Source organism: Staurois parvus, unplaced genomic scaffold (assembly GCF_062004578.1).
Source record: "Staurois parvus isolate SC_StPar_1 unplaced genomic scaffold, SC_StPar_1.0 ptg001122l, whole genome shotgun sequence".
NCBI lineage: Eukaryota > Metazoa > Chordata > Amphibia > Anura > Ranidae > Staurois > Staurois parvus.
In genome coordinates this window covers 132,365-154,423 of record NW_028318918.1, presented here as the reverse complement: position 1 = coordinate 154,423, position 22,059 = coordinate 132,365, and the positions used below count along the sequence as shown (strand labels likewise).

At 42.4% G+C, this 22,059-nt stretch overlaps 1 protein-coding gene across 1 annotated transcript in view; it reads right to left on the bottom strand.

Annotated features, from left to right (window-relative positions):
- The window catches only part of KIF1B (kinesin family member 1B), a gene marked incomplete at its 5' end in the record, with an annotated part of 216,621 nt that overhangs the window by 63,631 nt on the left and 130,931 nt on the right, over nucleotides 1-22,059 (bottom strand). The window contains 5 exons of the mRNA XM_089659005.1: nucleotides 2,498-2,746; nucleotides 6,795-6,932; nucleotides 10,855-11,033; nucleotides 15,645-15,793; nucleotides 18,940-19,036. Coding sequence (XP_089515131.1) covers nucleotides 2,498-2,746; nucleotides 6,795-6,932; nucleotides 10,855-11,033; nucleotides 15,645-15,793; nucleotides 18,940-19,036 — 812 coding nt within the window. The remainder of the gene's footprint in view (nucleotides 1-2,497; nucleotides 2,747-6,794; nucleotides 6,933-10,854; nucleotides 11,034-15,644; nucleotides 15,794-18,939; nucleotides 19,037-22,059) is intronic.

Here is a 22,059-nt window from a genome sequence, read left to right as displayed (position 1 = left end):
TGAAAAAGTAATTTCTTCCCTAAATCAGGAATGAACTGTGATTTACCACATTTTATAGAAAGCAGAGTTAAATTTCACTTGCCACACCCAGGCCTGATTGCTGCCAGACCTGTTGAATCAAGAAATCACTTAGTCCTCATGCACACTTGATATTTTTACATCGGCTGTTTTTTGCTTTTTTTTTTTACAGTCAGTAAACCCCCCCCAGCATGATATCCTCTGGATCAACTGTGGGTGTAGGATTATAATTTTTTTTTTTTTTCTATGGTTGAACTGGATGGACTTTTGTCTTTTTTCAGCCAAACTAACTATGTAACTATGTGTCCATGCACACAAAGACTATAATCAGCGTTTTTTGGCTGGAAAAAACCCCCCAGGACTAGTAGGTTTCTAGAAAACCGAAAACACTGAAAACCGCGGTAAAACACCGCAAACTGGCGTTTTTGGACCTTTTTTGACCAAAAACATTTTTTTGCTAAAAAAAATGCTAAAAACCACAAACGCAAAAAAACACTGGAAACCACCACTAAACGCTAATGCAAAAACGCGAAAAAAGCTGAAAAACTCATGTTTTTAACGCGACTTTACACAGCTAATGTTACCAGCGTTATCAAAACGTCCCGTGTGCATGAGGGCTTAAATAGAAGCTGTCTGACAAAGTGAAGCACACAAAAAGATCTAAAAAAGCAACACATCATGCTGCGATCTAAACAAATTCAGGTGAAAAAACAAGTAATTGACATGTATCAGTCTTGAAAGGAAACCATGGTGAGAGCCATTATCCACAAATGGAGAAAACTGGGAAAAGTGGTGAACCTTGCCAGGAATGGCCAGTCTACCAGAACTAACCCAAGAGCACGATGATGACTCATTCAGGAGGTTATAAAATAACTCAGAACAACATCTAAAAGAACTGCAGGCCTCACTTGCCTCAGTTAAGGTCAGTGTTCATGATTCAATAGAAAAGAGACTGGGTAAAAATGGCCTCCATGGGAGAGTTCCAAGGCGAAAGCCGCTGCTGACCAAAGGCTTGTCTCACATTGGCTAAAAACATCTTGATTACCTCCAAGACTTTTGGGCAAATATTCTGTGGACTGTTGAGATAAAAGTTTACCTTTTTGGAAGGTGTGCAGCCCTTTACATCTGGTGTAAAACTAACACAGCATTTCATAAAAAGGACATCCTACCAACAGTCAAACATGGTAGAGGTAGTGTGATGCTCTGGGGCTACTTTGCAGCTTCAGGACCTGGACAACTTGCCATATTTGATGCAACCATGAATTCTACCAGAAAATCCTGAAACAGAATGTCCAGTCATCAGTTTGTGACCTCAAGCGCACTTTGGTTATGATCCGAAACAGACCGGCAAGTCCACCTCTGAATGGCTCAAAAAAAAAAATCTAAAGTTTTTGGAGTGGCCTAGTCAAAGTCCGGACTTAAATCCAACTGAGTTGCTGTGGCATGACCTTAAACAGGCCCTTCAGGCTCGGGAACCCTCCAATGTGACTGAATTCTGCAAAGAAGAGTTGGCCAAAATTCCTCCACAGTGATGTGAAAGACTCATTACCAGTTATTGCAAATGCTTGATTGCAGTTGTGGCCGCCCAGGGTGGCACAACCACTTATTAGGTTTAGGGGGCAATTACTTTTCACATAGGCCCAGGCAGGTTTGGACAGCTTTTTAAAATTTGTTTGATGATCTGAATCATTTAAGTGTGACAAAAATGCAAAAAAATAAGGAAGGGGGCAAATACTTTTTCACAGTACTGTACAATGACTACAAATGTGATTGCTAGTCAATGTAGGCAGTCACTATTACAGTAATTACCATTGCAAGGGGGCATTTCTCCACTAACAACCAATGCAAGTGGGGCATTTCTCTACTAACCACCAATGTAATGAGACTTTTCTCCACTAAACTGCAGGCATGTGCACCTTCAGGTGTCTACAGTTCATACCTGCAGCAGTTTGTTTTTATTATCCCCCATTCACCCTTACAGTCACTCTAAGGATACGATACAACTTGCCTCAATAATCAACATATCCAAGATCCCCAACATACTGCATTGGAAGACAGAATGGAAAAACAATTTTCCCTACAAGAAAATTTGATAAGCAAGGCCTAGTGTTAGTCCTGATAAGGGAATCAAGATATGGCCAACAAGGCTTCCCATCACATTAAGAATCAAGGAACAAGCCAAACTTTTATAGGGAAAGCATATGCATAGAACTTCAGGTGCATCTACTTATTGGTCTACTGATTATATGGACATGCAGTTTTCACTGAAGATCACCTCTGTGTATATATTTTAAATGATCAGTTAGAATTGCTCAGATTTGTCATTTGTAATGAAAGGTGGGTTTGACCTATGTAGAAAAAAAAATGTACCAGGACACATGGCCTTTAGATATGACTACCAGGCATTCTCATTCTTATCATTTGGGGTTCTGTCAGGAGCTTGTCCTTCCTTGCCCTTTCCTCGCACAACCTCACCAACCTTCCTACTAAAATGAACCAAGGGGAGCGGTCATAAAACGGGTCGTGCCCATCGCTGAACAGATCCGATCCTTCCTCATTGCCGACATCTGAGCCAGTGTCGTCCACAAAAGGCTCATCATCGAAGTCGTCCATTTGGTCCTGCTGTTCGTCGGCCAGCTCTGTGATATCTGAGTCCGCTGTTGAAAAGGTGGGGGATGGGGTGCGGTCTGCCAGCCGCTCGTTGACGCAACCGTGGAATATGGGTGAACTGAACAGTTGTAATGGAAGATTTGTTATCACAACCCTGAGTTACAGAAGGAGGAGGGGTAGGGTACACTACAAATAATTTACCAGCGGAAACTAATAAAATAAAATGAATGCCATGCAAAACTAAGGGTGGCCCAGACTGGCACTCGGGGTACAGACGCCAAAGCTCCAGGCTGCTACCCAAATGAGTGTGTACATGTATGGATCTGTACTAGATGTGAAAAGGGCTATTGGACTATACGTTGCTATGGGTCAGAGAATGATACGAACTCTTGAATGTACCCTGTAAATCATTGAAAAAGTCAATTCTATATCTGTATGTTCATCAAACTTTATATTATCTCTTATTGCCCTTAGGGTGACATTCCAATCAAACCCTCACTAAGCTTAAAGCGGAGCTTCACCCAAAAGGGGAAGTTCCGCTTTAAGGACTGGCACCTTTGGGGGGCGGGGGGGGGGGGAGCGGGTACCCAAATTTGACAGGTACCCGCTCCCACTTCCAGAAGGTGTCCTCCCTTCCTCCCTGTAGTCTTTTGGGACAGGTCCCAGAAGACTACAGGACCATTCATGACCATTCATGAAGCGCAGCACTACTCGCGCATGCGCAGTGGGTACCCGGCTGTGAAGCCGCAAGCTGCCACAGCTGTGTGCCCACAATGAAGATTCCGGCCTCCTGGAATACAGGACGGCCGGTGAAACGAGCTGCGGGGGACACACAGCGGGACCAAGGGACAGGTAAGTGGTTGTTTTTTAAAAGTCAGCAGCTACAGTTTTTGTAGCTGCTAACTTTTATTTTTTGACAGGGTGAGTGGAACTCCGCTTTAAATCTACACCCACCCCCATTCTAAGATTATTCCATCTACCCTGTAAAAGAAAAGATGTCCATAATTACCTATTCTGAAGCTTCTCTGCTCCGGTCCTGTCAGATGGCCGGCTTCAGTGTAGAGGAGAGGCAGGAACAGCTGCTGCAGAGCCTAGGCGATGATGTCACCTAATAAAGAAAACAGAGGGCGCACCGGCCTAGTGCATCACCTTAAAAAATTTATTTAAGAAAAGATAAAAGAAGGTATTGTACTCACAAAATGACAATACAGTCAAAGGCAAATCATAAAGGAACAGCTCTGTCCGATTCACACTACGTGTTTGTCCGCATTGGGCACTACGGTAGCCAGTTGGAAGTCTATAGTTCCCAATGCGGACAAACACGTAGTGCAGATTAGACAGAGCTGTTCCTTTATGATGTGCCTTTGACTGCAGAGGCGGACTGACCATTTGGAAACTCGGGCACTGCCCGAGGTCAGTAGGGGGTCCCATGAGATAACCCCTGGTACCTTTTTCATAGGCTTTTTTGAGTTTGGGCAAGGACACAGGGGCCCCATGATCCCCTATTGCCCGGGGGCCCCATGAGTTGTCAGTCCGCCCCTGTTTGACTGTATTGTCATTTTGTGAGTACAATACCTTCTGTTTATCTTTTCTTAAATACATTTTTTTAAAGTGATGCACTAGGCCGGTGCGCCCTCTGTTTGTTTTCTTTATTCAGTACATTTGGACTCCCCCGGTCTCTTGAGGGCAGCAAGGCGTGCATATTCCAGGACATTCGTGATGTGGTCCTAATTTTTACTGAGTCCATCCCCAAGCGCAGGATCATCTGGGTTTGCTCTTCCCTTTTTGATAATGTCACCTGTAGGGTTACTTTTATGGGCAGCTATTGTTGGCTGTCCCTCCTCTACACTGTAGTTGGCTCTGGAAGCTGGTCATCTAACTGGACTGGAGAGGCTTCAGAATAGGTAAGTATAGGCAACAACTTTTCTTTTACAGGGTAGATAGAATAGTCTTGGAATGGGAGTAGGATTTAGGTTTAGTTGGGGTATGAGTGTAATTTCAGTTTAAAATGCATCTAACCTAGCTGAAAACAAACTGGCCCAAGCTTTACAGAAGGTCCCAATATCTGTAAATGTCAGGATTACGACATCAAGCTTCCACTGTTGAATGCTGGAGCCTTGAATGCCAACTAAACATCTGGTTTCAACAGCTGAATGATAGCGAGTGAGACTAGGTGCCAGGAAAAGGCAGGTATTAGGCTACTTAGGCAAAAGTAAAGTACATGGGTATAGCCTGGACCAAGGATGGAAAAGGGTTCTAAAGGGATCAGTTAGAAGACTAAAACAGGCACAAGGAGGGACCACAACCTGATGAACTTTAGAACTGGTGTTACCTAAGAACTATTTTAGTGCAGATCAGGTTCACTTTAATCTTTAAGGTGCATGCTAACTGTCATAGACATGAATGATCTCAGCTGTCTCCCTTTTTTGGATCTGAGGGAACACCCGGTGGACACAGTGACATTAAGGTCTGTTTCACATGGGCTTTAGCTTGTATAAGAGCATTGAGAACAGCAAGCTTTGACAAAGCATTTGCAAAGCTTTCAGCAAGCTTTGTTGAAGCTTTTAAAGCACCATTCAACTCCAGTTTGTAAATATTGAACCCAGATCCTATTGGGAGTGCTGATTGTCACTTTAAACATGCTGCTAGCAGGCTTCAAGTATTGCTGAAGCCCATGTGAAACAGGCCAAACATATGGGAACTAAATCCTAAGGCTTCATTAAGACCTGTGGTTGGAAATAAGGGGCACACAAATGCGCAATATTTGGCAAAAATGGGGTTAAAAAAGACGGCGAAGAGACGTAGCTTCCTTTTCTCACAACCTGTCAGTAGCCTCTAGAGTGTGTTCCGAACCCGGAATGGTCTTCAGAGGCAAGAGAGCTTTAGATGCATGTTTACATCTACCCTAAGTGCCAGTGTGAAGGTGCTCTAAGGGGGAAGGATCAGCTATTAACGAAAATAAAGAGGGTGCTAGGAGGCCAGGCAAAGCAGGGTACAAAAATAAACAACATTTTTAAAAATACATTTTCTTCACATTCACTTATATTTTATGTGCAGTGACCCATGGAACCCCTAAATTACTTGGATTTCAATCATATTGTGAAAGATGTGCTCCAATTTCATATTCGCTGAACTAAAAACTGGTGTGTTACCCCATGCAGGCAATAATGCATTCAAATTCAATCCCTGAAAGAAATTTGGAATGTTAATTAAAGCAAATAAATAACAATGGCTTAAACTGTGCACGGCTTCACATGCACCAGTTTTATTTAAAGTGTATCTTGTGATCTGGTAACCATGGTCCCTGGGTTTAAAAATGAAGGAAAATAAAACATTTTGAGTTCTCACTGGAAAAAGTATAGAACAGAAATCAGCCAATAGGGCTCTTGTTCAGGTGAGAACTATCTAACGCTCAGTTCACACTAATGCGGGTCGTGCGGCCTGCGTTTGCATGGGCACGGCATCCCTTTCATCTGAATGGGCTTGTTGTGTTGCATTTCCTGCAGGAAAAAAGGTGCATGCAGCCTTCTGAATACGCAGCCGCAGGGAAACCGCATGGTCTTTTTTGACCATGCGGTTTTCCTGCAGCTCCCACACTCGGAATCGCGCAGTGGGCTGAGATGTGTGGGGGTGCCATTCAGAATCAATGGCAGCCCTTCACATCTCGCAAGAGCAGTGCAATTCAGCTGCGGGTGGGTGTGGGAACAGGAGCATTTCCTGCACCCGCAACAGCCCGCAGCCTGCGAGCTAGCGTCAACCGAGCGTTAAAGGGAATTTTCCCTCCTTTGGAAACATTTCCTCTAACTTTCTGGTATGTCTTCAAAACAGAAAGTAAAGGAAAATCTCGCCAACGGGACACAGACAACAACAGAAAAACACAACGGGGCTTTAACTTTTCCCTGAACAATATACATTCCCTTCCAGTGGATAAGATGGCTACCCCACTGCTATATCAAAAAATGAGAACACTTGAGCAAGAAAAACAAGAAACAAAAAGAAAAAAAAAAAAGAAAACCCGGTATGAATATACATATCCAGTGCTGTAAAATCTTCTTGAGCACTTGAACACTTTTATTGTGGTTAATTCTTACAATGACATTGCAGAGTAGTGCTAAAAGTGTGTATGAAATGTATGTGATATCGGCAGGATTTCCAAACAAACCTACCTGCCAACAAGCTTGAACCAGTGGAAACGATCATAGAACGGGTCACCACCATTTATTACAGTATCCGGTTCATCCTGCACATTGGAGGCCATTTCTCCTGCCCGGTCGTACATCTCTCGCATTTGATCCAATCTCAGTCTGGTGTGAAAAACAGGAGGCCACAGTTTGAATCAGTGGGGAACAAATGATGCCTGAAATAAGAACTGTTTGAGTGGTCCCACAGCAATTAGATCCATCCTCTTTATTTTACTATACTGCACTGGGAGGATCAGTGTAACTAGTTCCTATGTTCTACATTATCATAACTGTAAAATGAAATAAAAAACAAGAAGCGCACCAGCCTTGCGCATTACCTCAGCGACCAAAATTTATTACTTGTAAAAAACATACTCACAAACAGCGAATAAAATCAGGCATGTAAGTCCTCTCAGGGACTTGAAGATAACATGAGTCCCATCGGGGGAATAGGTGTTCAGTACAGCTGACGCGTTTCGAAGGGAGTCCCTTCTTCCTCAGAGCTAACTGAACCATAAGTGCACCCTCCTATATATACCCATATCTCTGGACTAAAAATAAGCCCTCCCTACCCGGGTTGGGCAGTCTCAGGGTAGTAGGAGGGGCCAAAATCTCATAAACTAACCATCAATATTTACAATGCCATTAGAGAGAGATATAACATATAAATTATAAAATGAATAAAATACATAGAGAACATAAAAAACCTATATAAAATATATATCTTAGAAATATATATATATAAAAAAAAAAAAAAAAACACATATATTGCATACGCCACTTGGTGTGCATCTAATCCCTCAATTTGACTATGACACCCAAGGAGATAATGGTCTTCCACAGTTATGAAACATTGTCATGTTCCGTGTTGCATTAGTGAACAATGTGTCCCATGGATACTTCATCCAGAGGACTTGTCATAACGCTGGATGGAAATATAGCGATCGATGTGACAATAATCATAGATTCTTAATACAGATTGTTAATCACCGGATATTTTGATGGTTAAGTGTCCATAGTGTCACAACCCCATGTATATATATATGTCCAACCATATAGTCAAATCCACCCACACTCAGACCTTCAACCCAGAGCTGTGTGTTTTTTGTATTTTCTACTACCAGGCAGCTGCATGCGTTTCATGATCAGATAATGAAGAGGATTAGATCAGAGCTCTTAGATCCACATGTATATACATTTACACACTCACAGACGTATACATCCACACTCCCACCTTCAATCCTGATGCTGTGTATATTTTATATATATAACTAAATATCACCAGGCAGCTGCATGCGTTTCCCGATCCATTGATGAAGGGGATTTGTAGTCAGCTGCATAGGGAGGACATGAACTTCCCTCATTGCTTGCTGGTTTACCCTGTGGAACGCACGCTACTGCTCCATGCTCCTAACTGCGCATGCGTGAACCTAACATGCGCATGTGCAGAAGAAAAAAAAAAAAAAAAAAAAAAACAGGGGGGCAAATGTATCCTTATAGTATGAAGCAGTGAGAGGAACAATTATTACTAACAGGGCTAATACTAAATAACCATATTCCTTACACTCAGAACATTCCTGTTGATAACAGTATATGTAATGCTGAATACAGAGAATATATAAAAATTATATATATATATATATATATATACATACTTCAAATACATTCAATACATTAGATACATCAAATGTATTTGAATCGCAACCTAAAATTGGGGTGGAACAGTAGAGATCGCTAATTGTATTCGTACTTTCTGGTGACTAAATAAGAGTATGAATCTCCAGGTCATCATTTAAACCTCTAGGGGACAAGGTACCCAATGTGAAGATCCAAAAACTTTCTCTTCTACAGAGTTCTTGGTATCTCCTCCCACTATCTAAGTCCTATCCCACTATCTAAATGACAAAAGAAATCTCCTGCCGTCTGTGCTCAAAAAATCTTTTTTCCGATGCCGGGAAAAAAGATTTTTTGAGCACAGACGGCAGGAGATTTTCCATTAAACAGTTTATTAACTGTGGGACTTCTTTTGTCATTTATGGCTTAATTTGCCCCTGTGGCCTACTGTATGTAGGCCGCACCTCACGGTGTCTTAGGACACGTATTAGTGAGCACAAAAGTAATATAAAATTGGCAAAAGATAAATATTCAGTCCCTCGTCATTTCAAAGAAACACATCAGAGCAACTACGATGGACTGAAAGTCTTTGGAATAGAAGCAATCACAAAGGACTTAGATAGTGGGAGGAGATACCAAGAACTCTGTAGAAGAGAAAGTTTTTGGATCTTCACATTGGGTACCTTGTCCCCTAGAGGTTTAAATGATGACCTGGAGATTCATACTCTTATTTAGTCACCAGAAAGTACGAATACAATTAGCGATCTCTACTGTTCCACCCCAATTTTAGGTTGCGATTCAAATACATTTGATGTATCTAATGTATTGAATGTATTTGAAGTATGTATATATATATATATATATATATATAATTTTTATATATTCTCTGTATTCAGCATTACATATACTGTTATCAACAGGAATGTTCTGAGTGTAAGGAATATGGTTATTTAGTATTAGCCCTGTTAGTAATAATTGTTCCTCTCACTGCTTCATACTATAAGGATACATTTGCCCCCCTGTTTTTTTTTTTTTTTTTTTTTTTCTTCTGCACATGCGCATGTTAGGTTCACGCATGCGCAGTTAGGAGCATGGAGCAGTAGCGTGCGTTCCACAGGGTAAACCAGCAAGCAATGAGGGAAGTTCATGTCCTCCCTATGCAGCTGACTACAAATCCCCTTCATCAATGGATCGGGAAACGCATGCAGCTGCCTGGTGATATTTAGTTATATATATAAAATATACACAGCATCAGGATTGAAGGTGGGAGTGTGGATGTATACGTCTGTGAGTGTGTAAATGTATATACATGTGGATCTAAGAGCTCTGATCTAATCCTCTTCATTATCTGATCATGAAACGCATGCAGCTGCCTGGTAGTAGAAAATACAAAAAACACACAGCTCTGGGTTGAAGGTCTGAGTGTGGGTGGATTTGACTATATGGTTGGACATATATATATACATGGGGTTGTGACACTATGGACACTTAACCATCAAAATATCCGGTGATTAACAATCTGTATTAAGAATCTATGATTATTGTCACATCGATCGCTATATTTCCATCCAGCGTTATGACAAGTCCTCTGGATGAAGTATCCATGGGACACATTGTTCACTAATGCAACACGGAACATGACAATGTTTCATAACTGTGGAAGACCATTATCTCCTTGGGTGTCATAGTCAAATTGAGGGATTAGATGCACACCAAGTGGCGTATGCAATATATGTGTTTTTTTTTTTTTTTTTATATATATATATTTCTAAGATATATATTTTATATAGGTTTTTTATGTTCTCTATGTATTTTATTCATTTTATAATTTATATGTTATATCTCTCTCTAATGGCATTGTAAATATTGATGGTTAGTTTATGAGATTTTGGCCCCTCCTACTACCCTGAGACTGCCCAACCCGGGTAGGGAGGGCTTATTTTTAGTCCAGAGATATGGGTATATATAGGAGGGTGCACTTATGGTTCAGTTAGCTCTGAGGAAGAAGGGACTCCCTTTGAAACGCGTCAGCTGTACTGAACACCTATTCCCCCGATGGGACTCATGTTATCTTCAAGTCCCTGAGAGGACTTACATGCCTGATTTTATTCGCTGTTTGTGAGTATGTTTTTTACAAGTAATAAATTTTGGTCGCTGAGGTAATGCGCAAGGCTGGTGCGCTTCTTGTTTTTTATTTCATTTTACAGTGCTGATTGGGCTTCCCCAGCCTTGGTTTGGAGCTGCACAGCCCTTTATGCAGTGGTGTTCGTTCTCCCCAGGCCTGGTTCCATCTTGTGCCACCTGTCTGAGTCTTGGAGCGCAGGAGAATTCTTTTTCGATTTTCCTACATTATCATAAGCCCTAATGTAGCTTGACAAGACATCAAATATTAGAGGTAGGTACTGCTGACTCACCATACAAGCAGACTTACCTAAGTTTCTCCAGTGACCAGTAGTGAGTGGCCCCATTTTTCAGGTCCTGCACCTCTACAGCAACCACTGTGCGTGGAAAGGGCTGGTCCTCTACAAGTTTATCAGCCTCAGGTGGAAGGAGCTCCGGAGGTAGAGGGGAATACAGAGTGTCTGTCAGAAGCACAAACTGAAACTGGACCTGTGGAAACAGAAAGCAAGATGGTGAACCTTCTCTTAGAAAAAGAGGGTACAAACAAGGCAAACAATATCAACAGGGATATTGAATTAAAACAGCTGAACACGCCTCTTAAAAGCCATTTCAATTGACTAAACTGCACCTGGTGTTCCAGTGCCCACCCTTTTGACCTGCTATGCCCAATTAATGCTGAACTCCAGAGTTCTGGACACTGTTGACCATTAGCGTCTTTCTCAATGCTCAATAATATTGCTTTTAAATGTTTTATACAAAAAAACCCTACTTTTTGATTTAGAAATGTAAGACATCAGTAAGTGTCTACACTCATATCCAAAAACGCCAACATCCCTAAAATAGCATAGACAACACAACAGTGATTTAGGATTGGGACTTCTACTACTGATTATACATAAAATACAAATTTTATTTGTCAGATGATACAAAAGCATTGAAAACATCTAGCGTTCACAGTACAATTTGGGTAGCAATTTCTCATAAGTTGACACGTTTCGAATTATTTTCTTCAAGGGAAATGAGAAAGTACAGACAGAACCCAATGGATCACAGACACACAACTGATAAAACACACATCACACTGTGCACCACCATCATTCCCCAAGGAGACCCGAAATGTCTTACTCAGCAAGGTCCACAGACGCCAATCTTAGTATGATAAGGGTGTTGGAGCACCGATCGTCCTACTCAGAAAACTGTGTGGGGGCCCAAGGTGAAATATACAGCAGGCTAAGACAGATATACTACCAACTTATAGAATCTGGGACTAGGTCACCCTTTCCAAAGGGAACTAGGAGCCCAAATAGCATGTTATAGAGAGTTGGACTTCAAGAAAGTGCTACAGAATGAAAGTGGAGGAAAATCTGGTGCTCGGAGGCATAAAAAAGCCAATAAAAAGGTCAAAAATGTCACATATATACTTCTGCTCAGGCTTATATAGTTGTTGCATATGATAGACACATATAGCATACCGTATTTTTCGCCGTATAAGACGCACTTTTTCTTCCCCAAAACTGGGGGGGGGGGGAAAAGTTGGTGCGTCTTATACGACGAATAGAGAGAGAATCCATGAGGCGCGGCCACGGCCGTAGGAAAGGCCGCGGCTTTGGCCTATCTCTGGAGCGGTCGGCCATCTTAGTACACCCGGCGGTGCGCGCTGACGTCATCACCCCCTCTGCTCGTGGATCCTACCATAGCGTGGATCTACAACAACAGGTAAGGAGCGGGGCAATGCAATGTTACTGGCTATTATTACTATGTTGGGGGCAATGTTACTGGCTATTATTACTATGTTGGGGGCAATGTTACTGGCTATTATTACTAATGTGGGGGCAATGTTACTGGCTATTATTACTAATGTGGGGGCAATGTTGCACTGGAACAGTGATGGTGATGACGAGTGGGGGGCAATGGTGGACTTTACAGTGATGAGTGGGGGCAATGGTGGACATTACGTGATGAGTGGGGGCAATGGTGGACATTACGTGATGAGTGGGGGCAATGGTGGACATTACGTGATGAGTGGGGGCAATGGTGGACATTACGTGATGAGTGGGGGCAATGGTGGACATTACGTGATGAGTGGGGGCAATGGTGGACATTACGTGATGAGTGGGGGCAATGGTGGATGATGTATTAAACAAAAAGACAAAACGTACCGGTATGTTTGTCGTCTTGTTTTTTTTTACATGGTTGGCATAAAATTGTTCTTAAACTGCTGTTAAATTTATACAGTTGATATAAAATATTTTACTACAGTATTGGGTTCAGAATCTTTTTTTTCTAGATTTTCCTCCTTTAAAATTGGGTGCGTCTTATATTCCGGAGCGTCTTATATGGCGAAAACTACGGTATATAGTATACATAAAAGGTGAATAAAGTCTATGAAGGAGTCTCTAGGGTAGGCGTAGTATAGTGGCAGCCGTCCTATGGAGCAGGATCAGCTCTGTGTACAAAGATCAGGAGAGAAAAGGAACAGGAGGCGCCATCCTGCTGTCATCGTGACATACCGGTGGTACCCTACAGGACGGAATGGAGTGGTCTCACATCCTAACACACATGAGCTTATTTTAATTCTTGTTCTTGTGAGTGTTTTTATTCCTACGAATTAAACATTACTGTAACATACTGCACTTAGCTTGGCGCCTCCTGTTCCTTTTCTCGCCTGAAGAAAGTGCTACTGACAGGTGAAATCATGTTGGCTAACCTCCAACACGTGGACACAAGAGGTTGAAATGCCTGCAAAGTCCCAATACAAAATAACTGTTGTGTTGACTTGTAAATGTTTTTCTCTCGAGTGACATTGAATCCTTTAGAAAAACGTACTGTGCCTGAGTGAGGGAATCTAAGCAGGCGGCACACATCATATCTGACGTACTTCCTAGAGGCAAATAGGAACTACATTTACCATGGTTCCATGGGAATGCACTGACTATGAGGGAAAGTGCTTTACTAACTAGAGAACAGTTATTATCACAGCTGCCAATCAATCTTTGTTGGTGGCCCATGACTGGAGGAAAAAACGAGAGCAGAAGCTATTTCTCCATTGAAGAATATAATAATACAGAATACAATAAACAGGCGGTATAAGTGACCGGTTAGGGGTAGAAGAACTAGAGGAAAACCCAGGAAAGGAAAAGCATTTTTGCAAAAGGTAAGCTAGTAACTTCGTAATATGCTTTTATTCCTCCTGGCTAGGGTTCAGTTTTAAAGCTGAATTCCAGGACTTCAGCCACTTTGTAAAACCTGAAGGCACACTATGAGTCAAGTCCAAGGAGCTGCAGGACATCTCCTGGGCTTATCTCTGTTATTTATATCTGACAGAATTATTTCTCTGCCAGGAATATGAGAGCAGAAAGGCACACAGAGCAGAATTGCCTACCCCTCCCCTCTGCCGCCCATTCAGAGAACAAAGATGAACAATCTCCTGCACTCAAGAGCAGTGCGCCGGCAAGTGATGGAACTCAGGTCCTTGCTGCCCTCTAAGGACTGGAGAACCCAGGAAAGGTCCTGGAAAACAATGAACAGAGGGTTCACCAGCCTTGAGCATTACCTCTGTGACAGCTTTATTGTATGAACAGGGGGCAGGCGCTGAGAAAGAGGGGGGGACCCCCCCTCAAAATTCATCAAGCCTTTTGGATGGTCCTCCTGTGGTTGTGACTTGCGTAGGAGACCAGGTAACCTTGAGTGCATTGTGAACATTGATATGCCTTTGTTGATGAGTGGTTTGTGAGCATTCTGTTCATAAAATAAAGCTCTCACAAAGGTAATGCTCAAGGCTGCTGCATCCTCTGTTCCTTGTTTTCCAGGCCCATTCAGAGAAGCCTTTGTGTTTTCTGAATGTGTTCACATAATACCAAGGCTTCTGTGAATGGGAAAGAGGAGGGGAGGGGTGGGCATAGTAGCTGCAGCGACTTTCCTGTTGCATAGTATGCATGGCTCACATCAGCATTGCTCTCACAGAACTACAATGATAGCTATCTTCAAGGAGTATTATAAAGCTGGCAGATATAATAGAGTGAAGCCCCCGAGGTGTCATGCACTTCACTGATTTTAACTCATCGTGTGACTTTACAAAGTAGCTGAATTCCTAGAATTCAGTTTTGAAGTGGTTGGTATTTTACCTTTGTGCATTCTATATGGGTGTGAAAGCTGGGTTATGAAAAGAGCTGATAGAAAGAAGATTGATGCATTGGAATTATGGTGCTGGAGAAGGCTATAGAGGATACCCCGGACAGCAAAGATTACCAGCAGAGAGGTTTTAGAGCGAGTTAAACCAGGAATAACTTTAGAAGGGAAGATAGTCAAATTACAGCTGACTTATTTTGGGCATGTGATACGATCTGATTCCTTAGAGAAGGCAACATTACTTGGTATGGTCAGTGGGGGGAGAAAAAGAGGAAGGCCGAAAACACGCTGGTTGGAGGTTATAGAAATTAAACACTGGCCTAAGCATGTATCAGCTAATAAGAAAGATGCAAGACCGGAAAGTGTGGAGAGTGACGGCCCATGAAATCGCCAAAAGTCAGACACGACTGAATGGATAGAGAGAGAGCATTCTATTCATGAAGGTAAAAAAACCTTCTGTGTGCAACAGTGCCCCCAGCCCCCTCAATACTTACCCGAGTCTCATCGCGATCCAGCGATGTGTATGACAGCCTCGTCTGTCCCAGGTCTCTGCCTCCTCATTGGCTGAGACAGCAAATGGGAGCAACGGGCTCCAGCTGCTGTCAATAACAGCCAGTCAGCCAATGAGGAGAGAGAGGGGGAGATGCCGAGCAGTGGGTCCGAGTGGGAATGAACACATGAAGCAGCGGCTTGGGAACACGCTTACTTGGGTGCCCCCATAGCAAGCTGCTTGCCTTGGGGGCCCAGACAGAAAGGAGGAGCCAGGAGAGCCTGCAGGGGACCCAAGAAGAGGAGGATCCAGGCTGCTCTGTGCAAAATCATTCCGCACAGCAGGTCAATATAACAAGTTTGCTATTTTACAAAACAAAAAAAAAAAAGAACCTTTAGTATCACTTTAAACTAAATGCCATCCAAACCCCAGGATCAACAGGACTCCGTAGCTCACAGCAACCAATCAGAACAGTTTGTTACCTTCTTCTTCAGTTCTACGCTAATTGCATTGGCTTCTTTCAGGTAGACGGCATTTCCCCACAGCAGATCCCTTAAAGACGTGAACTGATGGTGTTTCCATTTCTTAAATGCCCACTCTGCCAGCTCAAACTCGTGCTGTGTCCAGGGTACTGAAATGGAAAGAGATGGCAAATGTATTATCAACACTAGCACACATTATAGAGCACATATCTGGACAGAACATGAGCACCGGGTACACTAGACACACTTAGTCCTTACAAATACCTGACTTCCTTTAGACAGAACGATGAATAGATTGTCACTTGGTATTTTCACTCATCAGAGACCTGCACAACAGTGGGAACTACAGAACATCACGTGATAAGTAGGCAGCATTTTGCAGCCAGAAATTATTACTGCAAACTAACAAGGTGTATTTGCTGCCTTTCTCTGACTTAAATAGTAAAATCCTACTTGCTGCTATTTGGATGCTATCTAAAGTGTAACTGAATGCAAAAAGAGAAAATAAAGTGATGTATTGCCTCTTACAAGTCCTTAGATGTGGTGGCTGCATTAGTTTTGCTATAGAAGGTTTCTTACCTTTAATTTTACCTGGTGATCCTGCCAGTAAAACGCTTCCTGCTATAGGGCGACAATGCCTTCTCACCATACTATATGGAGGAGCTGTGTAGTCATCCTAGGACAGAATTAAAGAACACCTTTCCCTCTTCCCTTCTTCATACCAGAGGTAAGGGGTTCTGTTCTCAAGGGAGATAGCTTGGAACAATAGCAGGAGGGGTGTAGAACAGGCAGAGACCACAGGAAGTTATCGACTCAAAAGATTTCTCACTGGATCAACAGGTATTTTTGCATGTGACGTGGTGGATACATTAGCTTACCTTTTTTAGGTGTATTTTTCTCTTTTATTTTCACCTGGTGATCTTGCCAGTAACACACTTCCTGTCCTAGGAGGGTGACAATGCTCATTCACCATACCATATCAAGGAAAAACAGCATTATCACTCCAAGACAGAATTAAAGTGGTTCTAAAGGCTGAAGGTTCATTCTATGCATGAAGGCAAAAAACCTTCAGTGTACAGCTCCCTCCCAGCCGCACTAATACCTGCCTGAGCCTGATCTCGATCCAGTGATGTGCACTGGATCAGCAGCTCACCCAAGTCTCTCCTTCCCCACTGGCTGAAAAACAGCAGTGGGTGCTGTCAATCACAGCCAGTAAGGAGGAAGTGGGGGGGCTGACCGAGTGGCGCTCTGTTTGGTGGCTCGGAAGCAAGCAGCTTGCTCTGGAGTCACTCAGCAGGAGAGAGGAGCCAGGAGCGCCAGCAGGGGACCCGAGAAGAGGAGGATCGGGGCTACTCTGTACAAAACAAGTATAACATGTTTATTATTTTAATAAAAACTGAAGCTTTAGTATCGCTTTAAAGAACAACAGCCTCTTTGTTCAACAACAACCTTCAGCCTTTAGAACCACTTTCATTCTGTCAAATGGAGTGATAATGCTGCCTTTCCTTGATATGGTATGGTGAATGAGCATTGTCACCCTCCTAGGACAGGAAGTGTGTTACTGGCAGGATCACCAGGTGAAAATAAGAGAAAAATACACCTAAAAAAGGAAAGGTAATGTATCCACCACGTCACATGCAAAAATACCTGTTGATCCAGTGAGAAATCTTTTGAGCCGATAACTTCCTGTGGTCTCTGCCTGTTCTACACCCCTCCTGCTATTGTTCCAAACTATATTTCGAGAACAGAACCCCTTCCCTCTGGTATGAAGAAGGGAAGAGGGAAAGGTGTCCTTTAATTCTGTCCTAGGATGACTACACAGCTCCTCCATAGATATAGTATGGTGAGAAGGCATTGTCGCCCTATAGCAGGAACTGTTTTACTGGCAGGATCACCAGGTAAAATGAAAGGTAAGAAGCCTGCTATAGCAAAACTAATGCAGCCACCACATCTAAGGACTAGTAAGAGGCAATACATCACTTCTTTTTTTTTTTTTTTTTTGCATTGAGTTACGCTTTAGACATCATCCAAATTGCAGCAAGTAGAATTTTACTATTTGAGGTGTCCTTTTATGAAACAGAGATCAGCGGCGATCCTGAGGATCATTGCTGATCTCCGATCATTAGTGGTATAGGAAACAGAGGTGATTGGTGGAGAACATATTCTCCACTGATCTTCTCAGCACACAGACGGCCAGTGTATGAAGGAGCGATGTCAGCCCTTCACTGGTGATCTGTGTTCTCTCTCCAGATACTCCAGCTCAGAGGTGAAGAATAGGAGGAACCGCAAACGAAGCAGCGATAATTTCCCGCTGCTTAGTAAACTGTGTTTGACTGATCTCTTGCTGTAATCTCGCGAGATTATAGTAAAAGCAGCCGTTTTCCAGCATTCAAAGCATTTGTAGATCGCTTCTCCCTTCATTCGTAGAAGTGATCTACACCGCTTCATAAAAAGGCATTCAGAGGAGAACTCTCTTCTCTGAGAATGCCGGAGAACTGAGCTGCGGTCATTTACCGCTGCATGATAAAAGGACACCTGAGTCAGAGAAAAGCAGCAAATACACCTTGTTAGTTTGCAGTAATAATTTCTGGCTGCAAAATGCTGCCTACTTATCACGTGATGTTCTGTAGTTCCCACTGCTGTGCAGGTCTCTGATGAGGAGGGTTCTGTTCTCCACAGAGATAGCTGGAACAATGATTTCCAGTAGGATCAACAGGTATTTTTTGAACAGATGCTTTCAGCGGTTTATTTAACAAACAAAAGGGGGAAAACACATTCAAGCTCTTATTCCCCAAAGGAATCATTATCAGGTTTCCAATGACTATATACTTTATATAGTCCTCTTTTCATGTGTACAGGTCATCGTGCACTTTCATGGCAATCCATAAACCAAAGAAATCACTTGATTTCCCCTTATCCATGCTAAATCTCCCCTTCCTGCTATTGTATTCTGACAGCCGGCACCTGCGGCTGTCAATATACCCAAACAGTGGCTGCATCTGATCAGACGCAGATGCTGTTCACCAGAGGACGTTCCCACCTGACTCCTTCTACAAAAGTTAATTTTGGTTAAGCTGGGTGCTGCTCACAGGAACCACATGAAACAAAATTTGATGGATTCAGCAAGTATTGGATGAAATTCGGTATGTGTACGGCCAGCTTTTGTCTTACACTGAGCACCAAAGGCTTGTGATGCTGTAAATTTTAGGTGAATGTATTAAACATTGTATAAGAGATAACTGCATACAATCAGCTGACATGATCCTATGCAATCAGGGTTGTCAGGGATGTTTACCTTCTTCTTCCTCCTCGTCCTCTTCCTCGGTGGTCTCTGCAGTCAGTGAACGGGTCTCCACTTGCTTCTGAAGGGCCAGCAGTTTACTTTCATAATCCTGAGGATGGAGAGACAGGACGTGTAGGCGAGACAGAAACACACAAACAGCAGCAGCTCCACAAATTGGGGAACAACGGGACAAGATACAGGAGGGCACATGGACAGGGGCGGACTGACAACTCATGGGGCCCCCGGGCAATAGGGGATCATGGGGCCCCTGTGTCTTTGCCCAAACTCAAAAAAGCCTATGAAAACGGTACCAGGGGCATCTCATGGGGCGTGAAGCGAAAATAAAGAGCGCACCAACCTTGCGCATTATCTCAGTAAGCCAAAATTTATTAATTACAGAATAATACTCACAAACACTGAAGTGTATCATGCATGTAAGTCCTCAAAGGGACTAAGGATAAAAGCAGCCTGAGCGAGTCCCATCAGAGGAGTGGACACTCAGGGAACAGCTGACGCGTTTCGAAGGACGAACCGTCTTCATCAGAGCAAGGTTGGTGCGCTCTTTGTTTGTTTTTGCTTCACAGTATTGGTCGGGCTTCCCTAGCCTTGTTTGGAGCTGCACAACCCCATATGCACTGGTGGTAGAAACTTCCAAGTCCTGACTCCATCGACCTACCCCGTGTTGGGTCATAGAGCGCAAGAGAGTTCGTTTGCATCTCGTGGGGCCCCCTACTGACCCCGGGCCCTCGGGCAGTGCCCGAGTTTCCAAATGGTCAGTCTCCCCAGCACATGGATGATAGTCAGCTCGGTACACAATCCTTGGGTGATCCTCAAAGCTTTCACATGTAATAAACACCAAGGCTCCGGGTAACAAAAAAACAAAATTGTAGTGCCTTTAGAAACCAAAAACATTTTGTAAAACTTCTCTACAAATGTGAAAGGGAGAATCTAACTGGCTGCTATGGGCCATATGAACAATTTATTTTCTTTTACTTTTGCCATTGAGGCAGATTCAACTTTACTAGTAATAGCAAGCCAGAAATCCTACATGGAAATACGGTTATCTAAGGTAAAAGATACTTGTCCGAATACATAATGCAAGTGTTATGTTTGTTTTATTGCAAAGATAAACTCCCATTGACTGTGATTTATTGTGGTTTCCTCTACCAGATTCAATCTGTGGTCAAATTTGGACTCTATGGCCTGATGTGAGTGTACAATAAATATATATATATATATATATATATACACACACACACACACACACACACACACACACACACACACACAGGCATACCTCGGTTTACGAACACCTCGGTTAACGTAATTTTTGGTTTATGAATGAAAATCTATTGAAAATAATGGCTCGGTTTACGAATTTTTTTCGCAATATGAACGGATAAATTGGTTTTCAATGTATTTACGATTTTTTTTTTAATCGTGTCCCTGTATAGTACTATACCTCTACAGTGCACTTTATAAAGAGTTTTGAACAAATAAGACTTTTTTTTTACTTTTTTCTGACCTTCGGAATGGATTAATTGGTTTTCAATGCCTTTACGAATTTTTATTTATCATGTCTCTGTACAGTATTTATGCCTTTAAAGTGCACTTTATAAAGAGTTTTGATTAGATAAAAGACTTTTTCTTTTACTTTTATCTGACCTCCGGAACGGATTAGTTGTTTTTCAATGCATTTACGAATGTTCCGGTGTTCCGTAGAATTGGCGGGTCAGGTGAGTATGAGCCTTGTCCTCACCCCTAGGAAAAACGAGCAGCTGATCCATGCAGTGGGGACATACGCCCACTGCATGGTACAAAAAAAAAAAATAACTGGAGTTCTGCTTTAAAGAAAATCTGTATGCGAATATAAAGGCGTACCTCAGTTTACGAATGAAAATTCACTGAAAATAATGGCTCGGTTTACGAATTTTGTTCGCAATACGAATGGATTAATTGGTTTTCGATGCATTCATGAACTTTTTTTAAATAATGTCCCTGTACAGTGTTTATGCCTTTATAGTGAACTTTATAAAGAGTTTTGAACAGATAAGACTTTTTTTTTACACTTTTTTCTGACCTCTAGAACGGATAATTGGGTTTCAATGCATTTCTGAATTTTTTTTAATCATGTCCCTGTACAGTATTTATGCCTTTAAAGTGCACATTATAAAGAGTTCTGAACAGATAAAATCCTTTTTTTTAAAAAAATTTTCTGACCTCCGGAACGAATTGTTTTTCAGTGCATTCCTACGGGAAACAGCGTTTCCGTTTACAAATTTTTCGCAATACGAAAAGACCCGCAGAACGAATTAAATTTGTAAACCGAGGTACGTGTGTATATATATATATATATACAGTCATGGCCGAAATTGTTGGCACCCTTGATATTTCTCCAGGAAATCATGTATTTCTCACGAAACGTATTGCATTAACACATGTTTTGCTATACACATGTTTATTCCCTTTGTGTGTATTGGGACAAAACAAAAAAAGGGAGGAAAGAAAGCAAATTCGACATAATGTCACACAAACCTCCAAAAATGGGCTGGACAAAAGTATTGGCACCCTTTCACAACTGCGGATAAATAAGAATGTTACAAGCATGTGATGCTCCTGTAAACTCACCTGGGGCAAGTAACAGGTGTGGGCAATATAGAAATCACACCTGAAAGCAGATAAAAAGGAGAGACGTTCACTTAACCTTTGCATTGTGTGTCTGTCTGTGCCACACTAAGCATGGACAACAGAAAGAGGAGACGAGAACTGTCTGAGGACCTGAGAACCAAAATTGTGGCAAAATATCAACAATCTCAAGGTTACAAGTCCATCTCCAGAGAACTAGATTTGCCTTTGTCCACAGTGCGCAACATTATCAAGAAGTTTGCAACCCATGGCACTGTAGCTAATCTCCCTGGTCGTGGACGGATGAGGAAAATTGATGAAAGATTGCAACGCAGAATAGTCCGGATGGTGGATAAGCAGCCCCAAACATGTTCCAAAGACATTCAAGCTGTCCTGCAGGCTCAGGGAGCATCAGTGTCAGCGCGAACTATCCGTCGACATTTAAATGAAATGAAACGCTATGGCAGGAGACCCAGGAGGACCCCACTGCTGACACAGAGACATAAA